Source organism: Phalaenopsis equestris, unplaced genomic scaffold (assembly GCF_001263595.1).
Source record: "Phalaenopsis equestris unplaced genomic scaffold, ASM126359v1 Scaffold000002, whole genome shotgun sequence".
Lineage (NCBI taxonomy): Eukaryota > Viridiplantae > Streptophyta > Magnoliopsida > Asparagales > Orchidaceae > Phalaenopsis > Phalaenopsis equestris.
In genome coordinates, this window is record NW_018164444.1 from 16,178,618 (window position 1) to 16,197,212 (window position 18,595).

The 18,595-nt window shown below is 31.6% G+C and overlaps 2 protein-coding genes across 7 annotated transcripts in view; both read right to left on the reverse strand.

The window, feature by feature from the left end:
- Positions 1-5,636, reverse strand: part of LOC110024701 (protein CLT1, chloroplastic-like) — a 57,112-nt gene extending 51,476 nt beyond the window's left edge. For 5 of the 6 annotated variants that reach the window (XM_020724825.1, XM_020724817.1, XM_020724840.1 and 2 more), the window contains exons 1-2: positions 5,510-5,590; positions 4,589-4,734 (exon numbers count right to left, since the gene is read on the reverse strand). In XM_020724825.1, the coding sequence (XP_020580484.1) occupies positions 4,589-4,670 (82 nt within the window). In that variant the 5' untranslated portion in view covers positions 4,671-4,734; positions 5,510-5,590. Of the gene's footprint in view, positions 1-4,588; positions 4,735-5,509 lie in introns of all 6 variants that reach the window. The other variant, XM_020724857.1, reaches the window with a different exon arrangement.
- A 263-nt stretch (positions 5,637-5,899) lies between these two features.
- The window catches only part of LOC110032180 (protein PIN-LIKES 3-like), a 52,134-nt gene continuing 39,438 nt past the window's right edge, over positions 5,900-18,595 (reverse strand). The window contains exons 8-9 of the mRNA XM_020735757.1: positions 6,101-6,194; positions 5,900-6,054 (exon numbers count right to left, since the gene is read on the reverse strand). Of these exons, the coding sequence (XP_020591416.1) occupies positions 5,900-6,054; positions 6,101-6,194 (249 nt within the window). The remainder of the gene's footprint in view (positions 6,055-6,100; positions 6,195-18,595) is intronic.

Consider the following 18,595-nt stretch of genomic DNA (forward strand, 5'->3'; position numbering starts at 1 on the left):
TCATCTATATCACCATTCTATATCACCATCACTTTGAACAATAGACCTGAGATATCTAAAGCGTTCACAACTTTTAATAATTTAATCACCCATAGTAACAGCTCTGTCACTAGAGCTACTACTACTAAAATTACATCCATTTATTCAGTTTTAGTTCTACTCAAACGAAAGCCTTTAGACTCCAATGTAGACCTCCATATTTCGAGTTTTTCCTGAGCTTTTTTTCTAATCTTATCCACAAGAAGGATATCATTAGCAAAAAACATACACCAAGGTACACCCCTATAAATGTCCAGTAAAAGCATTCATAACTAAAGCAAAAGGATATGGGCTTAAAGCCAATACCTGATGTAATCCAACTGAAATAAGAAAATATTTGATCAATCCTCTTTCTGTTCAAATGCAAGTAACAGCTCTAGAATACATATCTTTAATGACTTGAATATAAGACATATCAATACATTTCTTCTCTAATACTCTCCAAAGGATAACTCTTGGAACTTTATCGTAAGCTTTTTCTAAATCAATCAAAATCATATGTAGATCTCCCTTATTCTCTCTGAACTTCTCCATCTAACCTCTCAATAAATGTATAGCTTCCATGGTAGACCTGTCCGGCATAATCTAAATTGATTATGAGAAATCTTTGTAATCGCCTTAACCTATGTTCAATTACCCTCTCTCATAATTTTAAAGTATGACACATCAACTTAATTCTTCTATAATTTGCGCACTCTTGTGCATCCCCTTTATTCTTAAAAATGAGTACCAAAATACTCTTCCTCCACTCCTCAGGCATCTTTTTAGTTTTTAAAATAATATTAAAGAGTTTAGAAAGGCAAGAAACTCCTAAATTTTCTATATATTTCCACACTTCAATCGAGATATCATCAGGTCCTTCAGGCTTTCCACTCTTGTATTTTCTTTAAAGCCTCCTCAACTTCTTTTTAACTAATGCAACAGTAAAAATGAAATATTTTAATACTATTAACAATATTAGAATTACTAAGATAGATAGTATTTCCAGAGATTTCATTAAGAAGTTTATCAAAATAACACACCAAACTATGTTTAATATTTTTTTAAGAAAAACACATTTTGATTTTCATCTTTAATATACTTTACTTGAATTAAATCTTTTTTTTTTCTCTTCGTTTGGCTAGTTTACACATTTTTCACCAACTTTAATACCTAAAGATCACTTAAACCAAAATTTTTTAGGTAACAGATTGTTCTCTCAGACTCCCTACGGGTCATTTTAAATTTTTACCAGTTATCTAAGCTTTTACATTTAAATCAATTTTTATAACATAACTTCTTATATTTTATATTTTCTTACACATTATTATTCCAACATCAACTATTTTTCTTTATAGAAGTTTTTTCTTTTGATTCTTCATGTACATCTTTTGTCACCTATTTAATATTGTTTGTTATTTAATTCCACATAGAATTTGTTTCTTCATGAACATCTCAAATCTTGAAATCTTGAAGTTTACTCATAAAAATAATTTTATTTATCTTTTAGATGCCCCTATTTAATTCTAAGATAATGATTTCTAGTATTCTTTATTTTACAACCCTTCATTTTAAAATCTAGAACTAATAAGCGATGTTAAGTACTTAAATCTCTCTTAGAATGACCTTACAATCTTTACATTCTTGACCATTTCTTCTTTTCATAAGAAAATAATCAATTTGTGTTTTATTAGATCCATTCTTATAAGTAATAATATGTTCATTTTTTTTTCTTGAATAAATTATTAGCAATAACAAAATCATATGCTAAAGCAAAATCAAATATGGCTATTCCTTCTACATTAATTACTTCAAAATTGTAGCCACCATGAATATTTCTAAAATTTTCTACCATTCTACTGACATGTCCATTTAAATCTCCTCCAATAAATTTTTTTCTTCAAGAGGTATTATTTATATGAAGTCTTCTAAGTCATTCTAGTATTTTTCTTTAAAACCTATATTTAAACCAACTTGAGGTGCATAAGCACTTATAATATTAAAAATCTTAGTATCAATAATAATCTTAACGGTTATAATTCAATCTACAATTCTATTAATTTTTATAATATTATCTTTCAAACTCGTATCTATAATTACACCTACACCATTTCTAGAGCGACTCTTATATGAATACCAAAGTTTAAAACCTAAGTTATTAATCTTCTTAGCATTTTTCTCCAACTCATCTAGTTTCTTGATACATAAGCTATTTATCTTTCTATGAATCATAATATCAACTAATTCCATTAATTTACCATCAGAATACTTATATTCCAAGATCATATCCGAATATTAGTTTCATAGACTAATTTACATGCATCCGTCCATAATGTGAGAACTCTTGCTCATTTGACACTATACCAAGGCACTTATGTAGCTGCTCTTACACAGTTTCACTGTATTCACGTCATACAACATGTTGCTACCAGGGGATGCCCAAGGATTTACAATGATAAAAAAAAAATTCACGTCATGATTTTTCGACAAATTTTACGTTGGTTATTGAATACTAATATATTTAAATATATATTTAAGTTTATTAGTTAAATGAAAAAATTTAAGTGCATTGATTTCAGGCTATAAAAGTTTCACTTTTGGATCGAAGAATGGTTGACGACAACAAGAAAAGTTCAAATTTTATTTCCAAACGTATTTTCTATAAATTAATAATATTTATTATTAATATAAATGTATTGACTAAACTTAAATTTTAAGTATTTAAAGTCTTAGTTAAAATAATGTACTCCAACAATAATTAATAATTAAATTAAAATATAATTAAGTAAATTAATAATTGAATATTTTATATTTTACAGGTGTTAATTTAAAAGAGTTGGTACAAGTTCAAAAGCAAGCAAGGAACATCTAAAAATAAGGTGAGTACTTATATTTTTAAATTATAATAATATTAATTTCTCCTATGTTTGATTTAGTCTGTCTAAGATAGATTTTACTTACTATTCAATTTCCTTTTGATCATATCAAGTGTGTCACTGATATTTGCATTTTATTTAAATATATAGTTCAGGTTATTGAATGATATAATAGGAATGAGATTTACTATTTTGATTGTTTGCATGTAAATGTTTGGATATGATAGAACACATATTTATGGTACTAGCGAGAGAAAGCTAAGGTACATGTGCACGTAAATGAAAAAGTTTATTGATATTGATATACCTTAAGTAGTACAATTTTTAGATGATGCTTCTTTGACGGTCGTATACAGAATAAAAATGATATTAATATGTAAATGATATAGTAAGACACAGTAAATGTTTAAAATCACCTTAAATGAACATTTTAGATGGTACAATCCACCAAATGCTATTATATTTTACACAGTTTAATTGACATACATACCGTCACCCTTTTTATTAAATTGTTATTATTTATAAGTAAAAGTATTCACTAATTTTGTTTAGCCAACTGTTGTTTTACCTAACTTTTGAGGTTTAATTAATTTATTAAAAGATTAATGATGGACGAGAAATAGAAGACGTAGACAATCAGAAAAAAGAAAAATTTTAACTGTTTTACTTTTATTCATTTTTTCTTGGTGGCTCTTTCATATATTAAAATGTTAGTTAAAGAATTTTTTTTTTTACCGTCCGACCGTCTGTACCCATCTTCGTTAATTCCAAGCACCAGGTCAAGTCGTGACACTTAAACTCTTATTAAGAGAGTGTAAAGTAAAAGAAATACATGACTTGATTTTTCAGGTGCTTGGCATGAAACTAATGTCAAATAATTTTTTGAAAAATTTGGAATCCCTAAATGCCTCTTTTTGTGAACTTTAAATTCACCTTAATATAGTCAATTTCAAATGTCGTGATCTAGATATCCCCTGCACCATGAGATGTGATGTTACCAAGCCAACCACACTACCATCTTCAAATCTCACCACACTCGGCCTGTAATCCTAATCCCCACAGTTGTTGTCCCCGACACCGTTGCTTGCATCAGTTCTCCCCAAACCTATAAACCCAATCCCATCATTATTGTTGTTATCGCCATCACTCATAATATCCTAGATCCCACCATCCCTCCCGCACAATCAAACCTCCCATCATAGAGAAAGCAAGAGAGAAATTCTTTCATTCCATTTAAAATGCATGCTAACAAAATAAAAATTGTGTATCATTATATATAATTTGCATGGAACTTAAAATAAAGAAACATTTGCATTATTTTTACTTTGTATTTCTATAATAAATGTATTTTAAATACTTCCCACCAAATAACCACCATGTCATCAGAGTTTTCTCTGAATAATACTAAAAATACCATTTAAAAATATACATATCTACCACATTCTCTCTGACAATACTATTATAAATTTTCAAGGTCCGCATGATTGTTGCACTAGAAAGCATAATGTAGTGAACTAAACTACTATCATAAAGTTTCAATTCAGGCATGGTTATTTCGCTAGAAAACATATTTTAATAAGCTAAATTAACCAAAAACCAGCTGTTCCAGCAACCTAACAAATTTAGAAGAAAATGAACATTTCTATATGAGCAGCAGGGAAAATAGTGCAAAAAAGACACCATAACAAACATACCACCAGCTGCCATGCCTGATACTGCACCAAGAGCCTCTAGCAATCCTACAGCCATGAATGGAATCTTGGGTAAAGAAAGCATCTCATCTGTAACAATACCGGCATGATAACGGCCATAAAGGATGGAAAAGTACACCACCACATACCTGCAGTAGAGGTACAGTAGTTAGAAAATCTGCTTATTCATTTATCTATTTAGAGACACAAAATTAATGGAAAACTATAAATTCAAGCAGCATCTTAACTGTATCACCTTACCAATTAATATCACTCACTTTAAAATCATTCCTCGCCATTACTTACCAGTTCCGGTTGGTTTTGGCGACAACTTGGAAACAAACAATTCTATGTACATGCCAAATTACAATTCATCCTCAACTTAATTTTCTAAACCCCAAATTCTCTACAGAAATTGTGTAGCAGAATTCTTCCAATAAAAGCAAAGTAGAGCAAACATCAAAATTTGCTCCTGATTCAGTAGTGTCTGAAATAAAGTATAACAGATGAAAGGAGATGGGACCGCACCAAAAACAGAACATTTCATAATAAACACAAAATTCTAATATTGCGATTAGTAAAAATAAACCCAAAAACGATTTCACCCGCCAAAACATAACCAAACCACATGAGTAAGGGGCCCATGAGGTTTACATCAGCACGAGGAATGGACACCCTATAAACCTGCATTTACTGTAACTTCCTTTCTGTAAATGATAAATAAATAAAAGAACACTTCAAATACCAGCAAGTAAATCGGAATTCTTTTAACGTATGGACGAGAAATTAATTTTTTAAAAGAACATTTTCCTTTTACTTTCACTTCTTAAACAAAGTAGCAACGATTCGAACGATCGGATAACCTTTCCATAATTGATTTCGAAGATGCAAAAATAAAGAAGAAACGATGAGGGAGACACTAACCCAAACGTGGCGAGCTGCGCTAGAAAGAAGGGATAACGCTTTAGCGGGACGAGGGCCAGCTTATACAGCACCCGATTCCCAGTCCCGAGAACCGCCGTTGTGGCAGGCGCCAAAACCACTGCCCCACGCCTTCCCCCCCCCCCCCCCTCCCCCCCCCCCCCCCACACAAGCACATACAGCTCCCGAGGCCTGCAATCCCCCCACCGTATCCGGCGCCGGAGGTCGCGATGGAAGCGCCGCAGAAGCGATCGTCCGGCGGGGATGTCGCCGGAGCTGATCCTCATACAGGAGGCTGAGAACTGGAGATGATCGACAGCAAGCAGACATCGATATCGGAGAGATCGTGCACAATGAACAAATCAAACTGGTGGATCCTGCCTTTCGCCCTTATCATTCAGAAATGGTGAAATCATTGCCTTTCGCTGTTTCGAAGCATTTGGGACTCATCAGTGCGCTTTCTTTGTACGAAAGGTGGAGGAATTGCAATTTAAAAAGGAGAGATTCAAGAGAGGAAGGGCGCCGCGGCGACTTCGCTACAGGATCAGCTATAGAAGAATGGCAAACAGGACACAAGTTCTTTTAGAAATTTGCCTCGTAAGGGACACGTGCGGTTTAGTGCGATCCCCTGTTCTGACGGCGCACAAGCAGTGTCGAGAGAAGGTTGGTGAGTCGAGATGAGTGGCACCTGAACATAACCTGAACATAACTCGAACTAACAAGTCACGCTCAAGTTCACCTCGGCTCCACTTATTAATATAAAATATAAAATTAAAATTTCACATTGTAATATCATATTATTTCTGAACTAACAAGTCACGCTCAAGTTAACCTCGGCTCCACTTATTAATATAAAATATAAAATTAAAATTTTACATTGTCTATCATATTATTTCTTATTATTTTTCTTATAATTACTTATTCTATTTATCATTTTATTATAATATCCCCTTAAGTTAATTTTATTTTTTTCTTTTTTATAGTAAACAAGCTGACTCATGAGCTAGCTCGAACTCGAAGACTTAAGCTCGATAAAATTAATCAAGTTCAAGCTCAGATCGATGGTGGCTCAAGCTCGACTCGACTCATTTACACCCCTAGTCGAGAGAGTGTTTAGTGAGTGTTTGTCTGCTAACTGTTAATTCAAAATGAATCTTGGCGGCACCTAGCAAAAAAAAATAGTGTAATATATATTCGTGATAAATTTTTATTTTTATAAAATTATTTTTAGATTAATCAAATCATAGATAAGCAAATAATTATTATATTATGTCCACGTTAAAATAAATTTAAAGGCCATTTACATACGCATCATAAAATTCTTATGTATTTACATATCAAAAAATTAAAATTTTATATTTACATACATAAAACTCGCATCTTTAATACTATATTAAAATGTCGCTGTTCTTAACTTTATAAAAATTAAATGCATATTTTCAATCATAAAAAAGTGCCACCAAAGTGTTATAAATATAAATATTAAATTTTTAAATGTTAAATCTGTGAACAGATAAAAAATATGTGATAGATATGTAAATTTTCCAAATTTTAAATACATTTTTAAATTTTAAAAATTAAAATTAAATTTTAATTAGAATAATTTAATTCAGTATGTTATAAATATAAATATTGAATTTTTAAGTGTTAAATCTGTAAACAAATAAAAAATATGTGATAGATACGTAAATTTTCCAAATTTTAAATACATTTTTAAATTTTAAAAATTAAAATTAAATTTTAATTAGAATAATTTAATTCAGTTTTTTTTTCAAATTCAATACAAGTATTTGAATTTGCAACTATAACTTATGGTTCTTTTATTTTTTTTTCATACAAGTACGTTGGATGATGACCATCTTATTCTGATTTATAGAAGAACTAAATGTCTTGATAAATAGAATTCACTTATGATGGAAGTTTTCTGATATGAATCCATACCAAATTCTTAAAATATGAATAAAAATTTTGAAATATTAATTAAGATATTAGATGGTCTCCAAATCTTACGTATTTATAGTCTAATTATGTCAAATTATGTGTCTTGATATATGATAAATTTAATATCACTCTTTGATGTGTCATCAACTAATTCTACCGTTTGGCATGAATCTCGACACACTTGGCCCAAATGACAAGTTGTTTGGTGAGTAATAAACACTCCAATCCATAGCTCTAATTTTAGCTAACTTATAGTTAAAATGACCGGCTTGACAAGATGAATCTGATCATACCAAAATTGATCCAATTCGAGCCAAAACAGTCATGGATTGTCGTTGAAACACTTTTGGAGGCTTGGGTAGTTAATCGGAGGGTTAAATGAACTCCAAATTTGACGTGTCAATAATCAAATAAAGTGTCTCGACTATAAGAATCCAACAAACCCAAGTCTAATTCTGAGATTATTAAGGTCATCAAATTATCAAAAAAAATCACCCATGATCAAGGAGAATAGACGTAGGTCTTTTAATCAGATGGTTATGGCGATTATTCGCCAACAGGACCTAAAAATAGACCTTCTCTCTTCACTTAGAGGGGGAGGGAGGAAAGATAAGAAGAAGCCCACTTCTTATGTGATTTTGTACTAAAGCACTTGTCTTAACTCCCAACCTCTGTAGTCGCCAACTACCACTAAAGGCCGCCGCCAACCACCACTAAGAGCCCCTGCTCACCATCATTAGTGGACTTTGCAGAGTAACTAAGTATCATGTGAAATAACGATGTGCATTGCAGAGTAATGAGTATCCTACAGGGTAAATATGTGTATTGAGGAGTAACAAAGTGCCTTACAAAGTAATGATGCACATTATGAAGTAATGAATTACTCTCATGCATGATGAAGTCTCCTGTATACGAAGTGAGACAATGTTCTAAATATTGTGCAATGATGTACCATGAACATGGTGTATCAATGACCAAGTGATAACTTCCAGCAACAACAACTTTTGATCATTGTACAGTAAATCTTTTTGTATATGAACATTTTACTTGGAGAACCCTTGTAACTTTTTCCATTTGTGGGATAAGAGTTTATATTTATATTTACAGATTATAGTGGAAAATTTTAACTGGGCAAGGTCCTATGGTTTTTTCCCTCTTAAGATTTTTTTATGTAAAATTTACGTAAAAATTCCCAGTGTCTTCTCTCTTTTTTTTTATTACACATGTGTATACTGAATTTGGTACAATGTTGAGATGTTAAATCATTACTCTACTGCCGCATTTTTTGGCACGTGATATTTTGGCGTCATCTATGGGAAATGAAGTCCTGGTGAGGGAAGTGCACACTTATTTGATGGCTAACAAGCACAATACGAGCACTACTTGCTCTAACACTCGTTCTTCTATGGCACATGCCCAAAGTGCGGGACATTAAGCCTCTAGCCTATTTCTCAATGATACACACCATCCTGTTGGTGAGGAAACTTCCCTTGCACCACTTGAAGATCAAGTATGAAAAATGGAGGAATCATGTAATGAGATTTTTTACACTTACGCAAAGTTTGACAACCAACGATTGTGCTTATTAGAGAGCCACATGTACTTCAAAATTCTCTTATGCGGGTTACTCACCTGGCACCCCCTTCACACACTGGAGTTCCTCCTCATGAAGTTGAGCACATAGACACCGCTAGCGCTACACATCCATCCTCTGCGGTCAAGCCTAACTGCAAGCTCTTATTGCGCATGGACAATGTAACTTGACCTTAGGCAATTCGTGAGACAATGTAACTTGACCTTAGGCAATTCGTGACGAGTTACGACATTTAATCTGAGAAGAGTTCCACCTGAGGTATAGAATTCTTTTGTCAGTTTAATGCTGTTTTCAAAAATTTTCTCCATTAGCATAGATAGTCCTTCAACACTCTATTCCAAATGAAGCTTCCGAGCATTAATGCTTATGATGAGACTTCTAACCCATATGAATAAGTTGTCCACTTCAGAATTATCATTCATTTATAACAAGCCTCTAATGACTCATCTGTCAGATTTTTCCTACAACACTTAAAGGCCAAGCACACACTTGGTTTTATTCAATCCCAAGATGGGCAAATCATTAAGAGGGCAACGAGCATACTTCACATTAACCATATGTGCATTAAAAGACCTTAGAAAAAGTCTTCATTTTATATTTACTAAAATTAATTTACAAGCACATAGGCTGGCAACACCATAGCTTTATAAAATATAACTAAAGTAAAAAAAAATACACAGGCATAAAAGTCATCTGTTTCTTAAAATACCTCTCATTAATTGGGGGTGGTACTGGATGGCTATCATTTGCATCAACTAGCACGTAGGCTCCACTTTCAAAAACTTTCTCAATCCCGAATGGTGTTTCCCACATTAGTTTGAATTTTATTTGTTTGCATTGATCGGATATGATGAGGGAGTACAAGCTCTCCCACACTAAAAGCTCTTGGTGTCACTAGCTTGTCATGCACTCTAATCATTCAAGCTTGGTATAACTCTAGGTTCTATTGGGCTCACAACCTAAGCTCATCCAAACCATCAGGCTCTAAAGAGATGTGAGCATTATCACCACTCCGTATTAGAAGAGCGTGGCAGTATAGACACACATAACAAAGATAGTTTGACTTCCAAAGGAAGGATTGCTTTGAAAATAAAGGTCAATGCATATGGTGTGGCACTTATGGAAGTTAGGTAAATGATATACCAAAAAAATTTAATATACTATGGAAGTTAGGTAAATGATATACCAAAAAAAATTTTCAATTTTTCATATGTATTTAAGGCTTATATTTGGTGATCTTGCACTTTAAAGAAAAGTATTTTCATGTTTTCTTGCAGCTATACTAAGTCTAGGCATTTGGAGCTTAAATGATGCAAAAAGTATGAAATTGGAGTTAAAAGTGGCGTTTTCCAAAAATTGAACTGGCACCTAGGCGCTAGAACTGGTGCCTAAGCGCCAGAATATAGATAATACAGTGCCTAGAAGCCAGATTTTGGTGCATAGGTTCTAGAGACGATTTTTTTCACAAATGTATTGAATTTAGACGGATTTTGAAGATGTGCCTATGGAGACTGTTGGGAAATTTGTCCCTGCATTACAAAAGAGTGTTTTTATGTCAAAAAAAGTGGTGTGTGTTGAGTGTTAGAGAGTGGGGCGTAAGTTCCAAGTTGTGAGATATTGTTGCAAGTGCCTCTAAGAGTTGTAAGAGGAAGAGGGAAAGTGAGAGATTTTTTTCTTCCTTACATGTCTAAGAGAGATTAGAGTGTTACTGTAAAGAGAGAAAGAGATTCAAAGGAACTCATTGAGTTAAGTTGTTTTACTTTTATTTCATTATATATATATATATATATAATTCATGTTTTGTTGTATTTTCCTCATGAATTCTGAGTAAACTTCTTTGTTTTTCTCACTACAAAGAGAAATGGTCATGTGAAGAATCAAGATTGTTGTGCAATATTTTAATTTTATATTTGTGATGATTCAAACTTTGAACTTCATTTACTTTTTGATCTCGTTAATTGAATTGTTAAAATTTATTGTGAAACATACCATCCGAGAGGGCTATGCTTTCCACAATAAAGTAATAGTCAAATTCAATTTCATGGATGAGAATATTAGTTCATGGGGTTGAGTGCATATAAATAAGGAAATACTCATTGATGGGCTTATAATTGAAGATTTTATGGTGACAGACTAAAATCCCCAATTTGGTTCAGGCGTTTGAAAACTAAAGCGAGATGTTAGCCCTCGGGCAAGAAGAATGTGGGAATTCTGAAGTGAGAGCCAGTATCTTCCCAGCCTAACATCGGTTTTAAGGTCTAAATACTGGATTAGCTAATGTTCTTTATGACTTATAAAAATGATAAAGAATATAATTGTTCCTTTTTTGCACAATACAATTTTTTCAATTTAATAATTCACTGACGATAATCCCATTTTAAGGGGAATGATGTTTTCTTAAATTTGAACACTTCATCACAAAATCGAGTTTAGTTTTAGTAAATTTAACTTTGAAGTATAGAGATTAGTGTAGTAAACGTAGTTTCTTTAGTGGCATTAAACTAATTTTGACCTATTTTCTTAATTTAGTTTTCTATAGTTTAAATATTGTGCTTCTACGTGATTTTTCAAACAGATTTTCACCTCCCTATGGGATCAATACTTATGACTCCATTAGAGCTCTTTATTACTTGAGTGATACGTATACTTGCATTTGCAACCTAGTGACAATTTGAAATTGAGAGTACACCTTAATTCACTAGGGGTGGCAGCTTTAGATATTTTAAAGGAGAAAACTCATAGTACTGAAGTAAATTTTATTATGGTTAATTTGCCTATTATTGAGGATAATTGCCTTGTGTGTTGTGGTGTTGAAAAACATTTATAACGCATAACAAAAACCCGCATCAGTAAGTCATACCATATGCCCACAACACCTTTGGGAGTCGATTCTATCATTCCTTATTAGAAGAGAGGGACTTTTTAATTAGGTTCACTAGGGTCTTATTAAATTCCTCGGCTAAATCACTTTTTCTTAGATAACATACAGTTGGGAATCACAAATCAATTTCACAGTGATGGAAAAAATAATTATCTTAGTAATATTAAATGCCAAGCCATTATTGAAAATAATGTGGCATGGTACCTTAATATGGTACACTATCTGATGCTTGAGAAAATGAAGGACACCCTTAACTTTCACCTCTCTCAAAGGTATTGCTTTTGTCCACTTAAAAAAGTAGTTAGTAGTTGTCCGGATAAACATGTGTCCTTTGGAAGAGGAATGATCAATAAATCTTATGATACCAAAATACCAAACCTTGAAGGGCCAAGACAGCACCATCAGATGCAGGGTGTTTGGGGGTTGGTGCAATGGGCTTAAAATTTAATAGCGGTGGAACCTTCTAAAGTACTAAAGACAACCTTAAAGCATGGAAAGCTAATAATACCCAATTGTCTTGATTTTTAGCTTCATTTTCAAGTTGAATTGATGTGATCCACAAATGCCCTCATGCATTTTGCTCATGTCATTATGGGCCTTTTTATTTCAAAATAATGTAGTCACATCTAATCAAATAAATTTAAGTATAATGTGTTGTTCATGACAGTGAATAATAAGGATTTACTCAGAATTTGTGTCATAAAAGAGTGATCATCTGGGAGCATACCCTTGACTAAAATGTCAATAAAATGTTATCATTATTAATGAATATTTTATTTTATTTTTCATAACTATTTAATTTTTATTTTTTGCATAGGTAGAATAACAACCACAAGTAATATCATAAGGGAGTGACTCGTGTGATTAATTTAAAATTTTATTTTATTTTATTTTTATTAAATATCTTTCGATTAACTAAAATATACTTTAATATTTTCAATATGAATTCAATGCATGGACATTGTTAAAAACATGTTACATTGTTTATATGATTAGATTGAATTTGAACAACAAATAAAGTATTTTAATGTTTATAATAGTTTGAACACTTCAAATATGATTCTAATTAGGGTTTGTTTGGGGCAACTGCAACTTATTGAATAATCTGCTGATAAGCTAGGTGTGGTGGCTATTACAATTTTTTATTTTTTTGGAAAAGCCAGACTGTAGCCAGAAAGTTGCCACCACACCTAGATGGGTGCGGTGTGAAAATCTTGATTTTAGTATTTTGAAAATGCATAAGCTGCCAAAACACAATTTACCCAAACAGACGAGGTCCGTTTTCAAAACGTCACCGCACCAAATAAACTGTCTCAAATGTGCCCTTAGTTTAAGAAATGCTCTTATACTTAAGAGAATTTTGCTTAGTATAAGTAGAAAAGTAAGCACTAATCTTGAATTTTAATTGATTTATTCTGTCACTTAATATTCGATCTTAACTTTCTTTAGAGTCTTTTTTAATCGCATAAATTATTTCTTTAAAAATATTTTAAAAATTTTTTAATTCCAAACTTAGAATTTTTTTGTTAATTATATGATTTAACTATATAATCCTCATTTTAACTTCATTGAATCATAAAACTTATTATTGAGTTACATATATCACATATATTGTTCATTTTTAAATCCATTAGCACCATTTTTTATTGATCAATTCTCTGTCCACATCTATCAATCTATTATTGCTATCCAATTACGATAATAAAATATATATTTATGTAAGTTTAATTATTTACATAAAATAAAAGAGTTGCAAATTAAAATAATTACCATGACTGTTCTCTTTCTTTTTCTTGCACACTTAACAAATTATTTAAACATTCTGAATCAAAAACTTTGTAAATCACAAAATCTAACAATTTTTAGTGAACATTTAATATTTATATTTAACACTTTTCATTTTAAAATGATTCTTTATAAAATAAATAGAAAACACTAACCTAATTTACTTTGTTTGGTTCGCTTCGTCCTTACGTGAGTCGTTCTCACATCTCCCGCACATATGTATGTTTGTACAATTCTTTCACCTTGTTTTCATTGGTTCTGCACTAACACTCGTGAGCACAACATCCATCTTCTTCACATAGAATACATTATACTCTTTCCTCCCTATATAAAACATTGTCGCTCAATTTCTTTATTACTTTCATCATTAGGGCTTTTGCACACAAGTTGTTTAACTTAGAGGCTTCACCTTAGGTGTGTATTGCATGTTATGGTGCCAGAAGCCCATCTCCTACACTCAGTTTGTTCCCTCTTACACATGATGCATATCTCCCCTCAAATAGAATTTTACTATTATTGGCTTCTTAACATTATATTTTAATGTTATCTCAAGTTTTTCTATATATATATATGTCAAATTAGGTTCTATATCAACTCAATTTGTAATAACTCTATTGGTTCACAAACAATATACATTCAAAGTGTAGAGATATTAAATTTATATTGTAATCATTACATATGTGGTGGTAAATTCAATTTATAAGCTACATTTTCAATCTTTTCAATAGCTTCATATGGCCGTATATATCAATGACTCAATTTATCTATGTTTTTAAAGTATTGCACACCCTTCATTGACTAACCTTGATAAAAAAAACTTTTTAATATCAAAATTTAGTCTAGCATATAATGTTTTTTTGTGGTTTATCTTGGAAAGTTCTTAATCTTTCTTTAATTAAAAGGATCTTTTTGATAGTATCATCTACTAAAATCTGCACCAACAAATTTTTTTCTATAATTTTATACCAATATAATGATGACTTGCATTTTCTTTCATAAAAAGCTTCATGTAGAGCCATTTCAACACTTGCATGAAAGTATTATTATTTAAAAATTCTATTAATGATCTATATGATTCTCATACTCCACCAAAATTAAGAACACATAAATGGACTAAATTCTTTAAAATTTGAACTATTCTTTTTTATTTGTCATATGTTTGTGGATGAAAATGTAGCATTGAAAATTAACCTTGTGTCAACGGCATTCAAAATTTTCTTCTTTAACCAAAATATAACACTATCATCTCTATTTAAAACTATGTATTTTGGCACCACATGTAATCATATAATGTAATCCATACACAAATTTGTGTATTTCACAATTTGATCATTTTTTTCTAATTGACAAAAAAATATAAACACTTGGTCAATATATCAATAATAACCCATTTAGCATCATGTCCTTATTTTTATCTAGGCAAACCTATCATAAAATCTATTGATAATACCTCTTATTTCTACTTTAGTATTGTCAATTATTGTAATTAATCACATAGCTTTTAATTTTACACTTTAATTTGTTGGTATGTAGGACACTTAACCACAAATTCTGCAATACATTTTTTTCTCAATCCCGATCACCAAAATATTTTCATGAACTCTTGATACATTTTGTTGCTTCTTGGATGTATTATATAGTCAAATTAATGTAATTCTTTTGAAATTTTTTTCACAAATTATCAATATTTGGAAAAATCTTGCCTTTTGAGTTTCATTAATTCATTTACATCTATCATATATTCCTCTAAATTTCTTAGCATAACTTGATCAAAGATTTTTTGAACAGTAATATCTTTAGTCGAAGAACCCCGTACTGTGCTCTTCTAAGTAGACTCAATAGTCTACTAATTCAACTAGGCCATATTCTCATCATTATAGCAGAACAATAAAAAATTTAGTTTTTTTCTATCTTTAATTAACTATTTTGTTGATTACTCATTTAATCTGAATTTCTCAAAACTTTTCGGCTTATTAAAAAAGCAACAACATTTATCGCTTCTAGAAATTATTTTACATATATTTAAATCATAATCCTTAATAAATTTCCTCCATCTTTTATGTCATGTATTCCTTTTTGTTTTACTAAATATATATTTTAAACATTGGTGATATGTAAAAACATCATATTTCGACTCATATAAATAATATAACTAAACTTTTAGTATGAACACGAGTGTCGCCGGCTCGAAATCATGTGTGAAACAGTCTATTTTATGACGCTTTAATTGCTTGGAAATATAAGTAATTTAATTTTTATACGTTGCATAAGAATAAATCTCATTTAATAATGCATCATTATGAACTTCAAACTCATTTGAACTTGAGTGAATGGTCAGAGTTGTGGTAGTAATTCAGCAAGTTTATAGATTTTTAATTGTCTCCTTATAATGATCTATTAATTTAAATTTTACTATCTTGTACATCGATTTAGGTAATGACATAGTAATCTGAGAATAATCCTCAATAAATATTTTGTAATAACTGCTAAGACCTAAAAAAAGTCATAACTTTTGTAATTATAGTTAATTTTGACCAATATATAAGTGTCTTAATTTTATTTTGATCTATTAATTTATCTTTTCCACTAATCACATGCCTAAGAAATGTGACGCTCTTTAGCCAAAATTCACATTTAGAGAATTTTGCATATAGCCTTGTTGACCTCATTTTTGATGAGATATAGTTTCTCCTCTTTAGAAGGCTAGGATCTAGCCATAGGACTTTCCTGTTGACTATTGATTGCCCAAACTGCAATTACACAGTTAATTAAGTTCCAAAAAATGGCCAAAAACTTGACACAATTTATATTCAGCGACTAGTGTGCAAAATATATATATTATGCAATTTAGAATTAATTAATGGCTTATACATATGCAAGTATGTGTATCGTTTCAAGTAATATAGAGTTTTCTTTAAAAGCCCCCGTATCGAACCCACAGGGAAGATGAAACTTTCTAAATCAAGTTAGAACAATTTTCACTTATACTGTAATCAAAATTAGTATAAGAATAATAATATCGAAATGTTTGGAAAATGTTATAAACTAAAGTTTACTAATCCTAATTTAAAGCAAGAAGTAAACGAAGGTTTTCTAAACTACTTATGTAAAGGAGTTCTAATAATATGAAATATTTTTTCCCTTGCAAAGAGATCATAATCAGTGTAGGAATCAAATGTTTAATGGTTAAAATGTAATTTTGTAACAAATATGATCATACATATTTTTTACTTTCTTCCGAGTGAATAAAGAATATTGTCTAATCTAAAGTTACACTCCTAATATTCAGGTTTTGTTGTAGGTTCTAGCATCTCACTTACAGATTACCCACTGTGGCATCTCTATAGAACAAACTGTTCCTTAGGTTCCAAACTAAAGATCGAATTGGTTAACGTTCTAGTCTGTCACCCTAGAATCACTATTCCTACGCTCATCAAAATTTATCTCCCAATCAATTATCTTCTCACCCACAAAATTAATGTGATTCTTACTAGTTGAGGAACATGTAACCCTCCCGAGTCATTATGAATTCACAATAGGTTTTAACATTTCAATTGGCCAAATCAAAAATATAAATTAAGAACAAACTAAAGAATCATCACAAGTATGGAATAAGAGAAATCTTAAACACTCTTAATCCTACACATGATTACTACTTATTGCAAGGAGAAAGATAAAAGAAACTACTAAAAACTTTATGGGGATAACACAACAAAATATGATTTATATTAAACTTCAAGTTTTCACAATAAAACATAATTTAAGAAAAAAATACAAATACTTATCTTTAGACCTCTCCCCAAACAAATGCTTTGATGTTTCTTTGTTGTATTCTTCCTTAAATGAACACACAAGAACAAACAAGACTCACACACACACACCCAAGAGGGCCTCACGCCACTCTCTAAAGACTCTCACAAAAGACTCAACTTTGTAGACTCTCCACCACTAACACTCTTTTTTGACCAGCCAATGGCTCTGTTAAATAAGGCTTTGAAAATAACTAAGTGTCACTTCAGACACCTTTTCAAAATTTGTCCAAATTCAATGTCAAAAGTTCATAGTTGATTCTGGTGCCTAGGAACCCAACTGTGGTGCCTAGGCGCCAACCTTCTAGAAGCCCGTTTTAACTACCTGGTGCTTAAGCCCCAAACCAATTTTTGTCACATTGCTCAATTTGACTTCTTTTAGCTTCGATTTTTGCTTTTTTCGCTCCTTTTTCTCTTTAAGTCTATCTTTTGTACCTGTAACCAAAAACACACAAAAACATTTCATTAAAGTGCAATATCCTTAATAAATGAGTATAAAATGCATATGTAAGGTATCATATTTTAAGGTGCATCAACTATCCTAAAGGACTAGTGAAGGATCCCACTTCCCTTAGAAATTCAAGCTCGTTCCTTACTCTTCTTAGAGTTTCACATGGGTGGTCTCTTGACCTCTAGTACTTAGGACATGTGAAGACTCAGGAGAGAGTTCCTATAGGACCTTCAGGCCTTAAGACAACCCTGGGTAGATTGGTCTTGGTCACACACACACTCAAACCCATCAAACTCACATACTTCAAGAACCCTAAAATCACTCACACTTGACCTACCTCCTAACTTCCTTTTGGAAACTAATGTGGGTGGTCTCAGGCTCATAACCTTTGGCTAAGAAGGCTAGGATCAACATGTGGAGGATCCAAAATGAGTTCTCCTATGGGTTTCATGGCTTTGGGTGGGGCGGCTTCATGGCCTGCATGATCATCATATCTAACGAATTCCAATTCCACCAAAATACCCAACATTGGCCTTCAACCCCCAAATTTCCCTAAAATTCCCAAAATGCCCCATAAACCTTAAAATTACCCAAATTCCCAAATTTCCACAAAAAGTCATGTTGAACC